Genomic DNA, 17,002 nt, shown 5'->3' with positions numbered 1-17,002 from the left:
TATCAGGAATGGACATCTCCAAGAGCTTTCCTTTTATAAAGAACGAGGGTTGTAAAGGGGTCTCAGGCCAGCAGTTCATTGCTCAAAATGCCATGTAATTTTATTTCTTCTGCTGACCGGTGCCTTYAGTCTTCCTGGAAGTACACGCATCMGACAGAGCTGATGTGTTAGCTGTTCATTTTTAGAGGGYACAAGTCTAATCTGTTTCTGCAGGATGTTCCTGAGCATGTTTTCTCTTAGGATAGGCAATTCAAAGGATCRGTGATGCACCCCATAGATATGGTCTGTGTCCTGCACAAGGGTACAGAATCCTTGAAACTCTTCAAAGGACATGCATGGCTTTCAYGTCTTTCTTAAATGTGGAGTTTTCTAAGCCTACTCAAAATATTTCTTTTTATCACCTTTTCCAACAAACTCTGACAGACTGGCAGAGTACATGATATGTATAAATGAGGGTAAAGTAAACAGCAGCATGCAGAGACCCTGTAACACTAATTGACCTTGTGTAGCATTTGTGCTCAATCAGTATAATTTGGTAGAAAGTCACAGGATAGCCATGAAATCGTTGTGCTAGTTCTTAACCAATGCTGATTAATGTCTTCTGCTCTCTCACTGATTAATTTTATGGGGTTTTGTTACTCTGGTGGGGATAGCACAGCCTCAAATTATGATATGCTTGTCTGCAAGGAGTAAAGAAAATCTGTAAGACATCCTTGTGAGAGTATCTTTTTGCTTACTTTAGGGGAATAATCTGTAATATTTCTTATCAGAACTGTTACTGAAAATGGAATGTGCTGCATCTCCATCTGACAAGCTGAGCACCACTGCAGTGGTTGGCTGCTGTGGGTCAAGGTGACATCTATGTAGACTGGAACTTTCCCCTCTAAGGTTACTTTGAACAATCCACATTCATAGAGAATACTCCCCGCAAAAGGATGTGGAACCGAAGTCTGAGTCTCAAACATGGGGGGATGAAAGAAATTTTTCTCCAGGCTACTTCTACACATCCTTCTGTTTTCTAAAAGGCCAAGAGAGTATTGGGCAGGAGGTTGCTTCCCCTGACTGTTAGAACTGTAGAAGGGTTTATACAGCTTTGTTGAAAAGTCTTGAATATGGCCAGTAAGCCAGCATGGTTCTCCTTATATTCCTTCTCCCTGAAATGCAAGTATATGTGTTTGTTTTTGTTTTTTTTTAAAGCCTTGCATAAACTCCATTTGTCTCTCAAAACTCTAGCACCATTAGTGTTGTTTTTTGAATATTTAGCCTTATCTGTCTGCTGTTCAATGCCAAAGGTAAGCTGAAACTGCTTGCAACCCCTCTACACATTGCTGAAAGCAGCAAACCTAAGGTCAAGTGATGGATTTTGGAGGAAGTTTGTTGCTTTCACTGTAGTTTCTCCTTAGCTTTTATCTATACCCAACTACCTTGCAGCCTTATCCATAATCAATTATCTGGACTTTTCTTTATACCAACTTAAATATTTTTATTCTAATGAGCTGTACACTCTAAAGGTTGGAATAAATAATTTTTTACTATTTTCTAAGTACTGTTTTGGTCCTGTGCAAATAAAAGCAGCTCTGTGCTTGAGGAATTTATCAGTTTTATTTGACAGTCATATCTTGCCATTCCAATGTCAAGGTCAGAGCAAATTCAGGGTTAATTCTCTCCTTAATTCAAGATTGTGGTGKATGTGTGTAGTATCAACAGGGGGTTCCTTTTGAGACCTCTTGGYTTAAGGGCACAGGACTAAAAAGTTTTGATTTGACATCCAGAATGCCCAGYTGGCTTTGAAATCCCAAATACAGGCAGGGCAGTCCCAAATACAGAGCAGAAGCTGAGCCTCTCCTGCCCACTCACGCAAGACAGAAAAGAGGTGATCCTAGGGCTTGTCACTAGACACTTTCGGGAAAAGATCTGTTTTAAACAGTTTAAAAGAGCAGGAAATTGTTTAGTGTCYGAGGCAGAAAGCAGCATCCAGAGCACTAGGGAAAGAAGGTAGAGATCCCAGCCTAGGTGGTAAGAGTGTTTTATGAAGAAATGCAGAGGAAGAATTTTTTTTATACTTCTCTACTTATTTGTTGCTATGAGGTGTCTCATTTACACCAGGGTCTTTGTCGAGAACCAGTGGCTCCACTGGCAAAATGGGTTTCTTCCTCTCCTGTGGCCCATGCAATACAAATGAGTGAATATGAAACACCTTTGTCCTGTGATTGACTATCATTTCATGCTTGCTTTGACCCAAGTGTGTACAATGGATACAAAGAGTGAGGTCTGGATATTGCAGAGTCTGGAAGAGTCCCATAAAGGGAAGGACACTGAAGAGCAACACTTAATGAAAAGACAGGATCCTGTGAGCAGGGAGGTCAAGGGCAATATTTTTAATGCCAAATTTGCAAACATATTCAGGAACATATAAAAGTTTATAAAAATCAGTGCTTGTTGGCAGTGCCTGCGAGGTAATCCTGTGCCTTGGGCTGAAGCCAGCTATGCAGAACAATTTCTGACAGCAAGATTATATTGCTTAGGTGATCAAAAAGTGTTTATGTTCAGGAGTATCATCTATTTCCATATGCTTTCCCATACAGTGATTCTTGGTGACAGATGCAGCCCTGACCCCAAAAGTCAAGGGGATGTAGAAATAGCATGTTCCCCAATGTCTGCCTGCTCTATATGCAAAGGTGGTTGAGGAGGAACAGAGGACTCCTAACTGTTCCTTGTAAAAGTGCCTGATGATGGTGCTTGTGACTGCTTTCAGTAGGCTGCCTTGCATCCCTGATCCCTGTGTCCTTGATCACTCATCAGGCTGATGTAAATCAAGCTGCCCACACACATCTTGAGCTGTAGAGAGTGTAAAATCTGAAACATTCAGATACAAATACAGACCTTTCTGACACCAGAAACAAAAAAAAAAACCAAAACTGAAGCGCTTTGGCATTCAGTTGTCTAGAAGCTGCTTTAAGATCACCCACGTACAAAGACACCACTTCCTAAATGATTTGTCTACAAACCACTAATTAATTTCAGTGTCAAAGACTGACTATAATTTTTAAATATATCAGTGCAGAGCTGTAATTCTATCAAACACTATGCAATTTATATTGCATTTTGTTGGGTCCTAATAAGTGTTGAAAATATTAAATGTATCTAAATTTCRTAGTCCTGCAAGTTGTCATTGTACTGGATTATGAAGCTGGTAGCACATATCAGTGAGGAAAATAACTTAATTTTTTTTAGAGTGGTGGCATTTTTCAAAACTGGGAGCTGGGAAGCCACAGAGTGATATGRACTACATGGCAAATATCTGACATTTGAACATTTAAGATTAACTATTGTTCTGTCTTCAGTTCTTACCTTGCTTGAAAATTTTCTGGGTTTTTTTTTTTTGTTTGGTTTGATTTTAATCATTCTTCTAAAGAGTCTCAAAGATCTCGTTTTCTGTTTGCCTTTTTTGAAAGCAAAAGATCCTGATATGTAGTTATCTCCTTGGAGAGAAAGCATCTGACTATCTTTTGACACTTATGGACATTGGAATCTGAGCCCTCAGCTCCATGTCTCATTGTTTAAAAAGCAACAACAAAACACACAACACAATATAGGTAGCAGATGAAAAATAAAAAAATTATTCTGGATGCTTATAAGATATTTATCTGCTGTTTTTTTCTATTTTGATGCAGTGAGTGTTGCAAAGTCAGAGAGGGACAACAGTGTGATGCTAGTGCCATAAGAATCAAAGTATGTGATATATCTGAGTGCTCTCTCACCTTTTGCATTCCATGAGCTTGTATTGGAAGACTGAAAATAATTTGTGCTGGAAAATCGCTAGCAAATTTTAAATTRTTTTTACTGCTGTGATCTGCTTCTGATATAAATTAAAGATGTTCAAAGCTGTCAAGGTACACATCTGACAAAAATCAATGGCATGCTCTGGMCCCTGAATTTGGAACAAGAGCAAAATTGGAGGAATTTAGAAGTAATTGTAGTACAATTTGTATTCTAAAACATCAACTTTTGTCTGTTTCTTCTTACTCAACAGAGTGCAGAACAGATCAGTGCATTGTGCCGAAACTTCCAAGAAGTCCAAGCAAGCAATATGGAAGGGCAGAAGGACAACCAGGATCCACCTCCACGACCGCTGGCTCGCCACCTTTCTGATGCAGATCGACTGAGGAAGGTCATCCAAGAGCTTATGGACACTGAGAAGTCTTATGTCAAGGTAAAAAAAAGTCTGGCTCACTTGTTTTCAAAGCTGACCATGACTTGTGGATGGTTGTAATGAATTTTGATCTTGTCTTTATATAACCAGCCCTCTACGAGGGCCATAACCTACAAAGTCTCCTTATCTAATTGTTCCTGTTGTTTGTGGCAGACTTGCTTCTGTAATGGAGGGTGTAGGATTTGATGTAGTAGCATTAATTGTAGTCAGTTTGTAGTTGTATTGGARAGTGATCATTTGTGAGGAGAAGATACCTGAAATACAAAAAGGGTTCTCCAGGGGATGTTTCCTTAGCTTTCAAGATGAAAATAAGTCTGGTAGAAGAAAAGGATCGTCTCCTACAAATGAGAAAGAAATTTTAATTGCAGAAAATAGTGCATGATTATTTTTGAATTAGCAAAGCTAAGAGGCACAGGTCCAGTGGGTTGTAGCATCACATGGAAGTTATTTTTCTTTTGACTGGTAAGTCAGTAATTTGTTCAATGTATCCCACTTCTTTTTGTAAACACTGAATTCATGTGACTGGGTCCAAAAAAAGCATGAAAATATTGATTTTATTTGACCTTCAGCAGGAAGGGATCATCTCCTTTTCTGGATCTCAAAACATGTATTTACAGATGTCAGTACTTGCTGCCATAATGTTTGTGGAAAAGAAAACACTTTGTACATCCACCTAGGCACTAATACAGCTACATGCTGGRCCCTCATTTATGTCCACCTGATGTTTCTTCTAGAAGAATCATTGAACAAAGCATGACCGTGGAGGCCACTGATATATATAAAATTTTGCATCAGGAAATATACTGACAGCTTGCACATACTCATTACAGCATTGTCAGGGAGCTGCTCATTATTCCACAGAATTTCTGGTTGTCTCTTCCCAGGGTGGGAGAGCCCCGTAGTGGGACACAGCCTTGCTGTCATACTTTGGTGTGGGATAGTGGGTCTTCAAAGGTGGCTCCAGCTCTCTGAAGAAGTGWCTGAAAAAGCCCTTGATCACACCTACCTGACAACAACTGAACACTTCAATAACTTACAGGGTTTTTAAATGCTATGTGTCCTTCTGAACGTTACTACAGATGTTTAAATGAGCAGCTGTTTGTATGGTTTATTAAAAACACATGATTAAAATATTTGATGCTGTTCATATGCATGGACTCATTAGAAAACTATCATCTGCAACATTTTTTCCTCATGTTAGGCTAAAATATAATTTGTTTTAATCAAGTTGTAAAGCCTYAAGGATGAAACAAAAACATTACACTGAAATCAGTTTGTGGCTTATTTAGCAGAAACTTCAGTGTTAACAACATGCAGGTGAYTTTGTTGCTGAAAAGGAATTGTATCTTTAGTTCATTCCCCACACTCACCCCTACCTCACGGTTGCCACATGAATGCTACATAAAAAGCGAACAAATGCTTTTTCTTGCAGGACCTGAGCTGCCTATTTGAGCTATACTTGGAGCCCCTTCAGAAAGAAACCTTCCTTACTCAGGATGAGGTGAGGGAATATCTGAAAAATGTCCTTTTCACTCTTTTATGGGTTAAGACCTTGGCACCTGGGTTTTTCATTGCTGAAAGCATGACACAAAAAGCAAACAATAACAACATCAATAGGAATGACAGCAGTCAGTGCCTTTCTGTCTGGTGTCTGTGTCACTCCCTTTCTTAAGGAGTAATTGTTCTTCTGAATTAACTGCTGAGAAATCTTCACTTTTTGTATGGATTTTTTTAAAAAAACATTTGAAAAGTATTAACAAGGACAATATTGGCCTTTGCAGTCTCCTTAGTCCACTGTTTTCAAAAGACCACTCTTATGTCCATGGAGTGCTGTACTTCATAGCCTGATGTTTTCCACAGATGGAGTCCTTGTTTGGYAGCCTGCCAGAAATGCTGGATTTCCAGAAGGTGTTTTTGGAGACCCTTGAAGATGGAATATCTTCTTCCTCAGATTTTAATACATTGGAAACACCATCTCAGTTCCGGGTAAATATTTCATCATTTCTTACTTTGTAGTGTGCCTGCACATGTTTGTGAAAAGCTGCTTTTAAGAAGTTTTTGGCTCTAAGAAGTTTCATAGGTTTGCTTTTATGTTTGAAGTTTTACTTTGGATTACAGACTTCTATTCAGCAGTGAAAGGTACGTGCTATTTTTCATGGTCTTATCTCCCTCCTTCCCATGGCAAAAGTTACAACATGGGAAAAGGCAGAGTAGACTTTGATAAACTGGCAGTGCTTGTGAGGCAGAACTCCTTTGTAGAGAAGTTCTTGTTGCTGTGCTGAATTCTGCCCTGCCCATGCCTCYCACTGCTSTGCCCAACCARCCCACTAMAGACTGGGAGCTTTTCTTKTTCAAAGCCACACGAGTTCCCCACRTTGTGAGGTSCAAGAAGAGGGCYTGCAAAGTGTGAATGGCTGTAGCAGCACCCAGAAGTTGCCCTGACTGGAGGAAGTTCCCTGGCAATGGAATCATTGGTTCAGGACTGAGTGCAAATTCTGGCAGGTCTCCTGAACACTTGCTGCGTTTTGTGGAGCAAACATTGATTTAAAAGAGGGCAGAGGACTGCTTTCCTCCTCCATCACTATTCCTCTGTCTTATATTTGCTTTGGAAAGGAATTTTTCTAAAACCTTCTCTCTTGTTATTCAGTTCCTCCCACATCTTTCCAACCTCCCCTTCATCCAAGAACATGARGTGTCCTGTAATTACCACCTGCCTGAAAAAAGGAAAACAGTTGGAAAGCAATCCTGTATTTGTTYTACTCTGTCCCTTCTGGCTTTGGCACTTTTTTCTTGCTTCCTATTGCTTATGTTTTTTTTCCCAGCACAACATAGTTATGTCTGTTGACTTTTGTTCCTGTGATGGCTGAAAAATAAAGTAAAACAGAATATCTGCTCAGGAAGGAAGGAGAAAATTTCAGGCTATGSCTAAATAGGCTGACCTCCATGCTCAGCAAAATACAAAAATATCATCAAGTTAGTACCAGTAGTATTCATGTTATATATATATATATATGATATACATATAGAAAAATAGCAGATTCACCCCACTGAGTGCCTGTTGTGTGCCTGAATATTTATTTGGGGTTCTAGTAGTGAATTAATATTTTGGTTTTGTTGATTTCAGAAATTGCTGTTTTCCCTCGGAGGCTCCTTTCTGTATTATGCTGACCACTTCAAACTGTATAGTGGCTTCTGTGCAAACCACATCAAAGTTCAGAAAGTTCTTGAGAGAGGTAACTGTTGTCTTTATTATTGAAATTCATTTGCATGAATTCAAGCTGCAGTGAACTACWGTAACAAATCTTGTCAACTTGCAGAGAATATCAGTACAAATCAAGGAATAAATATTGGTACAAAACAAAGACTGATCAGGTATCTTTCAACAGGAAGATCTAAGATCTGAGGTTCTGCTGAAGTGTGGTATAGACCTGAAGAATAAGATTCTTTTTGTAACCACCAGGCAGTAGCCTGGAGAGCTGTAGAAACCCCTTCCACAAGTTTGTGCTGTCTGTAGGCCCAGGCTCCAAAAAGCAGCAACAAAAGGTAGAATAAGTCAGGAATTACCTCCTGCTATTCGCTGCAATGGAGTGGAAAAATTACAGGAATAATCTCACTTCATAAAATTGCTCTTAGGCCTTATGAATGKTATTTAATGCAGGAAATTATTATGAAATGAACAGTGTGTACTACTCTGTCAACCATCCATTGAAAAAGGCGAGAGTTTTAATGCTGGGTTCAAGCAAGTTGCAATTCCATGCTTTTCCAATTATTGTAGCTTATATGACTGACCAATTTTTTTTTTTTCTTTCTTTTTTTCTGCATCTAGCCAAAACAGACAGTGCCTTTAAGACCTTTCTGGATGCTCGAAATCCCACAAAGCAACACTCTTCTACACTGGAGTCATATCTCATAAAGCCTGTTCAGAGAGTGCTGAAATATCCTCTGCTTTTAAAAGAGCTGGTGTCTCTGACAGACAATGAGAGTGAGGAGCACTATCATTTGACAGGTAACTGATTCCTTTCTTCTACAGGAATAAATATGAGTTAAGTTTTATTTCCTGCTCTTTCTGAAGATACAGGTAGGCATTCTGATTGATAGCACAGAACTTGCCAAAACCTACAGAGAATTCCCTCCCTTTCCTTAAAAATAATAAGATTTTTTTGTTCTTTTAGCTAAAAGTCCACATGGTTATGTCCAAGTCCCTTTGAGAAGTATTCAGTTCCATGATTTGCTATGGCAAGTAGGACTGGGATCTTTATTTTCATGCACAGGAGCATGTCAGGTCACAGTGTTGCTTTTTCTTTCTTTTTACCTTCTTGAGAAACACTGACCAAGGCTCCATCCTGTGGTAATTATTTAGTTGTTGAAATATGTCAAAGTYTAGGAGCACCACAGAAGGAAATGTTGGCTGTTTGAGGTCTTTTTGTGACTCTTGCTCGTGTAGAAGAGATCTTGGTCAAAAGTTTGCAGTTCTCCCATGTAGAGAGCTTGTGTAACATAATTAGAGTTGATTGCTTTTCTAGGCTTAGATACCTGGGAGTTCACCCTGGCAAATTCCAGTTCAGGTCTGTCAGCAGCTGCTGGATGAAAATCAAGAGATCTATTTTATGCATCAATTGTCATTTTCACAAAACAGATGCAGGCAAAATGCATTGTCAGTAAAAACTCATGAGGTTCTAACTGACTTCAGAGGAGCTTCTAATATTGTTCCCTTGCCCAAACAAGCCATCAGGGACTTAGATGCAGGTCAGGATGGATGCTAAACTGCTAAAATGCTGCACCATTTAGAAACAAAGTGCCCTATTAATGAATTACAAATGAATTACATAGCTGTGAAATTTTTAAACCTCATAGAAGCATTGAAGGCAATGGAAAAAGTAGCAAGTCACATCAATGAGATGCAGAAGATATATGAAGATTATGGCGCTGTATTTGACCAACTGGTTGCAGATCAAAGTGGATCAGAGAAAGAGGTAAGAGAAGAAACAACACGTTGCATTGACTCTTGAAGCATTATCCAGCTTGCTGTTGGAGCTTYATCTCCTTCAGAGTAATTTTTGGAACTTACTTGTGCTGGGCTTGCTCCATTCGCCTTTAATGTTTTGACTTCTGTTTTGTATCTGCCTGTCAAGTTTCTTTCTGTCAGTAGGTTCTGGTAAAATTTTCAGACAGCTGCCAGATCCACCTTTTGGACTGACAGAAACTGCAGGCAGGAGCAGACATAGTTCTCWGTACTCTTGTCAAAATGTTGCAGAGATTATCCATGCCCCAAGGCATTCAGATTTTATGCTATTGAATTCTTAAGTTCTTAACATGTTTTTTCACCCGTATAAATGAAAATGGCAATTCGAGGGATTTCACATTAAGATCTGTTATTCTCATTCTCTACACTTTCYGTGCTGAGGCATCCATGGGTATTTGTCAGAGCAAAACCCATTAGCTATACAGACTGTGTGCAGTCATCTCCCAGAACTGGGGCAGCAAGGCCTCAACTTAACCATTTACATCAAACAATTACTAAGCAGATCAAATCTTTTAAGTTGGATATCAGATAMGAGAGATGTTATCTCATTTGTTTCRTTTCCTGCTAGTAAAAGTCAAGTTGTCCCTTGTTGGCTAACTGCTTTCTCACCATTTGTGGGGAAACAAAACCTGACAGCCTTGAGTGATATTCTTCAGCACTTTKTTGTGTCTCACAGAAGAAAGGAGCCTTAGAGTACAAAACCTCCATTAATTCTGCCATTTGCAGTGTTTATTAATACTAATTACTCTATAGAAATTAAAGATACTTACAGCTAATAAATCAGGCAGTTTATAACTGCCTATATGTAAGATTATCAGATCACCTAAATAKTCTTCTAAGTTATTAACAGTAAGAACTTCTAGCCAGCTTCCCTAACTTAGGGACTATTACTTTGTATAGTTGTAACCTGTTTTAAAAAGGGTTTTTAACCCTTTCCCTGCTGTAGTGCAGATCTTTTTCTATACATGGASTAAACACAGAAAACATAGATTCTTAAAGTTATCAATGTGTACTCATTGATGTTTTACATATGTGTAAAATACAGCACCRAAATAATGTATTTATACTGTTTGTTCATATTATCAACTGTTATAATTTAATACAGGTGACAGAGCTTTCAATGGGAGAACTTCTGATGCACTCTACAGTTACATGGCTGAATCCTTTTCCATCACTGGGCAAAGCAAGGAAAGATCTTGAACTTACAGTGTTTGGTAAGTGTCTTCCTTAATAACTCTGCTCATTCAGATATAAAGATTGCCACATTAGATCTTCTCACAGGATAAAAGCCTTCCCTGTAGTCATATGATATCTAGGTGAACTTATATCTGAGAAAACACATAGTTGTATTTCCTGACATGAAAAAAAATTGTTTGTTTGCTTGCTGGTACTGTTTGCTCTGTGAGCCACACTCAGCTGCTGTCTTTCCTATATTTAAACTATGGAAATTAGTGATTTTCAAGAAGCAATATTAGAGCCTTTAGAACAAGCTGTTAAATGAGGCTTTCAAAGACTTGTTGGAAAATCATGATTTATTCTACTCTTGTGAATTCAGACTAACTTCTGCTTTACAGCTACTGCATGAAAATCCCCATCCAGATTATTTTAACTTGAAACTTGATGTGGAAATGAGAGCATAAAAGCAAGAGTCCATTTCTGTAAAAAATATTATTTTAATGTTTCAGTGGAGAAACACCTACAGAATAACTTAAAGTTGATGACAGACAAGTTCCTCTCTCTCAGGGCACTCCTTCCCTGGGAAATATGGTTAGGGGAGAGGATGCTTCAAACAGAAACTACCTACCAGGCTCCTGGGATGAGCTTCTTAGTGATCTGCGTGTGCTGGACACTTCCCAGCAGGACATGGATGAATGAAAGGACTCTGGGTCTGATGCTTAGCTTGGTCATCTGCCACTCAGGAAACTGATTATTCTCACTTTGAACTCTCTGCAGGCAGCTTAGAAAATGCACCCAATATGTTGGATTGAAGGAAGCTGCCAAGCTCTGGGGTTAATGCTGTGCTTGCTGTGGCTCCATTCCGGCTTCATGTAGTAATAAGACTCAAATTCATACCATTGTCCTTCTCTCCTCTGGAAGGAAACATGGATGCATGAGCAGGGATTGAGCTAATTCTGCCCTAGYGACCAATCTGGGATCTTCAGTTCACCTGCAGCTTCAATGCCCCTGTTTCTGYTCCTCCTTACAAATGAGAGTAATGTCCCCGAGTACATGTCCCTGTCTCCCTGGAGTCTGAAAGATTAGATAAAGTTTGTGGGACACTGCAATCGGATTTTGTGRAAGCCAGAGAATTCTTGCAGAAGGAAAAGTAAGAATTGAGATGTCTGAGAAACTAAACAAATGTTGAAGTGCAGGAAGAACAGACTGTGTCCCTCACAGCACTCTACTGCTAGAGGCCCTTTGCTCCACTTGAAAATGTCTGCTGATTACAGGAAGAAATTTTTTACATCTAACCTACATCTGCTGTATTTGTTTATGTGAAGACTTAGAGGAGATAGGTGCTTGCTGGTAGCTTCAGAATATAGGTGCAGAATGGCTTTGTCCTAAATGTCTGGGAAAAAATCTGAGGGAAAAATAATGCCATTGCATGAAAGTGCAGGATGAAAAACCCAGTTGACATCTTAATACAGGGTGAATGCTTTTCAATGTTTGCTTACCTCATCCTTCACATGCCCATGACTACCATAATCAGCTTTTCCAAAATAGTATTTTCATTGAATATTATACCTATAATTAACATTTTTCTTTTTTTTTTTTTTTCCTTTTTAGTTTTCAAGAGGGCTGTAATACTGGTGTATAAGGAGAACTACAAACTGAAAAAGAAAATGGTAAGTCTGCTATCAGTGGAGGTGGTGGGTGTTTATGATATTATTGCAATGTCAGATGGACCATACCAGTGCTGAAGGGGGAGTGATTGAGATGAAACACCACTTTCTCTTCCTAGGCTGGAATTCTGGCTATCCTAGCTAAAACAAGTCTTCAGTACCTGTGCAGCAATAARTATTTTTTGTTATTTAGTAAGCAGCAGCATCTTGTGTGATCCCCATGTTAGTTTTATCAGGTGGGATATGAAACATTGTCATGCAGAAATCACTAACTCTCCCAGATGGCATTTATGATGGCCTACCTTTACACAGGGTGTAGGTGAAAGACGTTTGTTTTACAGACCCTTGATCATCCTGGAAGGAAAGAAAAAGGGGCATTGTAGACATAACCTCCTCTGTACCCATTTACAGGCCTCAAATGTGGAAGTCAGGCAGCAAGTTATATGTTCCAAGTACCAGTGGTGATGTACTGCACCTTGCTTATTTTAACAGATGGAGGGGCTCTAAAAGTAGCAGCAGCAGCTACGTGATTAATGTATTCTGCTAATCAACATTCTGCATGCTCTTTCACAGGAAACTTGTTTCCTAGTAGTACTTATAGGCAAAGTATTTTTATCTGTTAAAATCAAACAGCTTTTAAAAGTTGAAGCAATTACGAATTCTAAAGGTTATGTCTATCACCATTTCAACTACATTTTCAAGCACATTTTAAGGTACTGAAGGAAACTTTAATGAATTTAGTTTTTCTTCAGAAGCAGTTCTTTCAAGAGTAACGAAAAACACCACCACTTTTCTATTTCTATTACTTAGAAATGTCCATTGTTTTCTTTTTACAGCCTACCAATGTTCGTGCTGCACATAATTATGGTGACTTGGATCCATTTAAATTTCGTTGGCTGATTCCCTTATCTGCTCTTCAAGTTCGACTGGGAAACACAGCAGGTAACTCTCTTGCAGTAAATACTTTAGGATTTAATGCTTTCCTGGGATTCTGTAATACTACTTCTTCCATGTCTTTCTGGAGCCTCTGGAGACAGGCAGGTCTAGAGAAAATACAATCTATACACTCTGTGGTGTCTCTGTGCTCAGGGTGTCCAGGCTCGATACATTTACAGACTTTCTTTATTTGGTATGCTCACTTCTGTGCATTCAGAGAGATGTAATATGAAGTGAAGGAATGACAGAATGGAAATCCCCAATAAAAGAAAGGTGATCTACCACAGCTGACATCATGGTGACACCCTGATGCTATTGTGTGCTATACCTTGTGCTTTTTCAAACAGGGCAAAGCTGACTGTAATTTGTGGTAGTAGGGGACTACAGGTTTATTTCAAKTTGATCTTTGTGGTCCTATTCAATTCTGTATGCTCTGTAAAGTGTCACAACGTCGTTAGAGCACACCTGGATGGAGGCCTGTTAAGGCCAGAAAACTTGGAGAAGCATCAAGAATGGGAGAAAACTGTCCAAGAGAGAAATTATCAAAGGCAGTGCTAGGCTGCTGCAAGAGAGCTCAGGGACTGGGTTCCACCTTGTRTGGGATCTTCTGTGGATCCACACATGGCTGTGTGAACATGCCTGTGGGAAAATGGGGGAGCTCTACCCTGGTCTTTCTAATGCCAAAGGTTTTGTGGAGTATATGCCAAAGTAACATTTCCTTCCATGCACAGGAACAGAGAACAGCTGCATCTGGGAACTGATTCATACCAAGTCAGAACTAGAAGGCAGGCCAGAAACAATTTTTCAGCTGTGCAGCAGGTAAGCTTTACATGGAKGTTGTATTTCACAAACCACATTAATGGAATTTAAAAAAAAAGGAAAATGTTTTCCCCCATGTGACCTTTGCATCAGCAGTTTTGAAGTGGCACCCACTATTTGAAGCCAGGCACTATGCCAGTCTTTAACTGCATAAAGTATAACAAATTCGAATGGGAATGAATTAGGTGCAGTGAGCCAACATTTGCAGATAAAGGAACACAAGTATGGTATGGGAAAATACTGGTTTTATGAGATTGTCAGTTGKTTAACAGAGATTACTTTCTCATAAAGACCACTTAAGGTGATGATTTCCTCATTTAGAATTTACCTTTCAAGTTTTTTCTAAGAGGAAGTAGCCAAGATCTCAAAACACAAGGTGTGTGAAATGTTTAAAAATGTTAAGATGTCCCTGCCCATGGCAGGGGGGTTGGAATTTGATGATCTTTARTGTCCCTTCCAAYCCAAAACATTTTCTGATTTCATAACTGCAAACCCACTACTAAAGCAAGCAAGCAACACACTGCACTAAAGCACATCAGCAGAAAGGAAGCGGGAACATTTTATCCCAATGTCTTACTTCAGAGAGGAAATTTAAGTTCTGTATTTCTGTTAATTTGCAGTGATTCTGAGAACAAGACTAATATTGTGAAGGTCATCCGTTCTATTCTGCGGGAGAATTTCAGACGTCACATAAAATGTGAGCTACCACTGGACAAAACATGTAAAGATCGCCTTGTCCCGCTCAAGAATCGTATACCTGCAACAGCCAAACTGGGTAAGAAACACCTCCTCAAGGGAAAAACAAAGTGTCTGGACTCCAGTGCTGGTAGGGGGTTCACAATTATTACTGTGACCATAGAGTGTCATGTGTTAGACCCAGTTTTTTTTGGACTGGAGAAGGAGTAGTTTCTCTACCATTCAGTGTTTTACAAGGGCTACACGAGATAAGCAGGCTTGCTGTCCCTCCTCCCCACAATGTGATGCGTCATTAACTCTCTTCAGAGAAGACTTAATAAGGTCCAGATTAATTTTGCTGGGCAGAACAGACTCCCTTTGGCATACAGTATTAGTGTTCTTTCCTCCAGGTTCCCTTCAATAACTCAGCTCTAATAACATTTATAGCTRAAACAACTGACAAAAGGCAGGGGTCTTGCTTCTTTCATTGTGCTAACTCTGCACCCCAGCTGATACTGTAATTAAGTACAGGCTGCAGACATTTAACTAAAATGCATAGTTACTATTATTTCAAGTTCTCTGTCTGATTACTCCTCTGTAAAATCCCCTTAACATCACAGGATCTGGAACAGTTCAACTTCTGCCTACATTTTTGTCCTCCAGTGCTTGAGGTGCTTGAGTCAGTCTTTCCTGCAGAAGTGTCTMTGACTACACATTGTGGAGGATTTTATCTGTATTACACATGAAGGCAAGCACAGAGCCCTGGGCTAGATGGAATGAAAACTGTGCCATGGGATCACACTGTTTTCATTCAGAGTGCTGACACGTCTGACTCGGAATGACTACCAAATGGGATTATGTACATTGTAATCATAAGTGGGATATTAAGATAAAAGTTATAACCAGCTGATGTTTTGCTGAAAAAAATAAACCTGCATTTTTACTCTGCACAGCTTCCACAAGGTCCCTGAAGGTACTGAAGAATTCAYCCAGTAGTGAGTGGAATGGTGACCAGGGGAAAGGCACCTTCCAGGACTCTGATGAGTGCAGCCTGAGCAGCAGCACTCARAGCAGCAGCTGCCACACTTCTGAGAGCATCCAGGAGCCCAAAAATTCATCTCCTGATAAACATGCAGAAAGCTCTGCATCTGACTTTTCCAATGTTCTTGTCAAAGAATCCGATATTCTCAGTGATGATGATGATGATGAGGACTATCGGAGCCTAAAGAAAGGCAGCCCTACCAAAGACATTGAAATACAGTTCCAGCGGCTGAAGATTTCAGAGGAACCCGGTGCTGACTCTGAACGGGATCAGGCTGCTGAAAACGAGGAAGGAGATGGCTTTCAGATACCAGAGCATCCAAAGCTCGTGCGGGCCCATTTCTGCCCAGTGAAGAGAAAAGTAAACAGCACAAAGCGTAATAGAGGAACTCTAATGGCAATGCAAGAACGTCACCAATCACTTGACAGTCACTCTGATGCTGCAAACCTGGATCTGAACTCTATTTTAGAGAGAGAATTTAGTGTACAGAGTTTAACATCTGTAGTTAATGAGGACTGTTTTTATGAAGCTGTGGAGAGGCACRGAAAATCCTAGCTTCCTAAGCACTATATTAAAACATTCATTTGAAGTCCACATAAAATTCAACATTTTGCTTTAAAACTAGTAAATTCATGGAAGCTGCAGGAAAAATACTATCTGATTTTGTGCACTAATACATTTTTCCACAAAAAACAGCTGTAAAGGATTCTTAAGTTATTTTAATTTATTGTGGATCAAAAATAGACTAAGTTGGCCCAGGTTTGTAAGTTAGTTCATCCCTTTCAAGCAGTTATTAAGATGATGTAGTGTTCTTGGGGATGGCCTCGTTAGTATTTTAAGTAATGTGGAAAAGGAGCTACTGAGTGGCAGAGGGGTTTACAATGGAAAGTAGCATTGCAAACTGAATTTTTCAATACCTTGGGCATTTTATTTCTTTGGTTTTCGTGTTCGCTTTATTTAAAGCAGAATTAAGTTATTTTAATGTGTCTTAGTGCACAACAGTGCAGAAGTTTCATTTTTGTATGTTTCGATGCTGTTTATACTTTATACATATGTGTAAATACAAAAAACAAAGCTTGGCCTGTAATCTTTTATTTGACTGTATTTTTTATTTTCTCTACGAGCCTGTACAGTAAAAGACAAATAAGTATTGTACTTAGCCATGTTTTCTACTTTTCATTGTGCTGCTTTTCTGTAGTTGGAGTWTTAAATCCCAAATTCTTTGCTTCTGCATAAATGAGAAAAGTATTAGCAGACCTTGAGGCAATTGGTGCACTTTATCCTCCCATAAGCCAGTCACTTGAGTGTATTTATAAGAGTCTTGGCTTCTGTTTTTTAAATTACTCTGCACAGTAGGATGTTCCAGGATAAAAAAAGCAAAAAAAAACCCAGACACCATCTTATATGCTGACGTCTGAAAAGTATTTTTCTTCCATTTCAGTAAAGTACTT

The 17,002-nt window shown here is 39.3% G+C and overlaps 1 protein-coding gene across 4 annotated transcripts in view; it reads left to right on the top strand.

The window, feature by feature from the left end:
• The window catches only part of TIAM2 (TIAM Rac1 associated GEF 2), a 163,101-nt gene extending 146,845 nt beyond the window's left edge, over positions 1-16,256 (top strand). For all 4 annotated transcript variants that reach the window (XM_057364872.1, XM_057364870.1, XM_057364868.1 and 1 more), the window contains 12 exons: positions 4,034-4,213; positions 5,646-5,714; positions 6,074-6,199; positions 7,338-7,446; positions 8,040-8,219; positions 9,068-9,186; positions 10,342-10,450; positions 12,024-12,082; positions 12,916-13,021; positions 13,747-13,834; positions 14,455-14,609; positions 15,463-16,256. In XM_057364872.1, coding sequence (XP_057220855.1) covers positions 4,034-4,213; positions 5,646-5,714; positions 6,074-6,199; positions 7,338-7,446; positions 8,040-8,219; positions 9,068-9,186; positions 10,342-10,450; positions 12,024-12,082; positions 12,916-13,021; positions 13,747-13,834; positions 14,455-14,609; positions 15,463-16,106 — 1,944 coding nt within the window. In that variant the 3' untranslated portion in view covers positions 16,107-16,256. The remainder of the gene's footprint in view (positions 1-4,033; positions 4,214-5,645; positions 5,715-6,073; positions 6,200-7,337; positions 7,447-8,039; positions 8,220-9,067; positions 9,187-10,341; positions 10,451-12,023; positions 12,083-12,915; positions 13,022-13,746; positions 13,835-14,454; positions 14,610-15,462) is intronic.
• Positions 16,257-17,002: the final 746 nt, after the last annotated feature.

The sequence above is a fragment of the Malurus melanocephalus genome, unplaced genomic scaffold (genome assembly GCF_030028575.1).
Source record: "Malurus melanocephalus ecotype Western Australia unplaced genomic scaffold, MMel_1.1 scaffold_43, whole genome shotgun sequence".
Lineage (NCBI taxonomy): Eukaryota > Metazoa > Chordata > Aves > Passeriformes > Maluridae > Malurus > Malurus melanocephalus.
The sequence above is the reverse complement of the archived record's forward strand: the minus strand, read 5'-3'. Positions and strand labels throughout refer to the sequence as shown.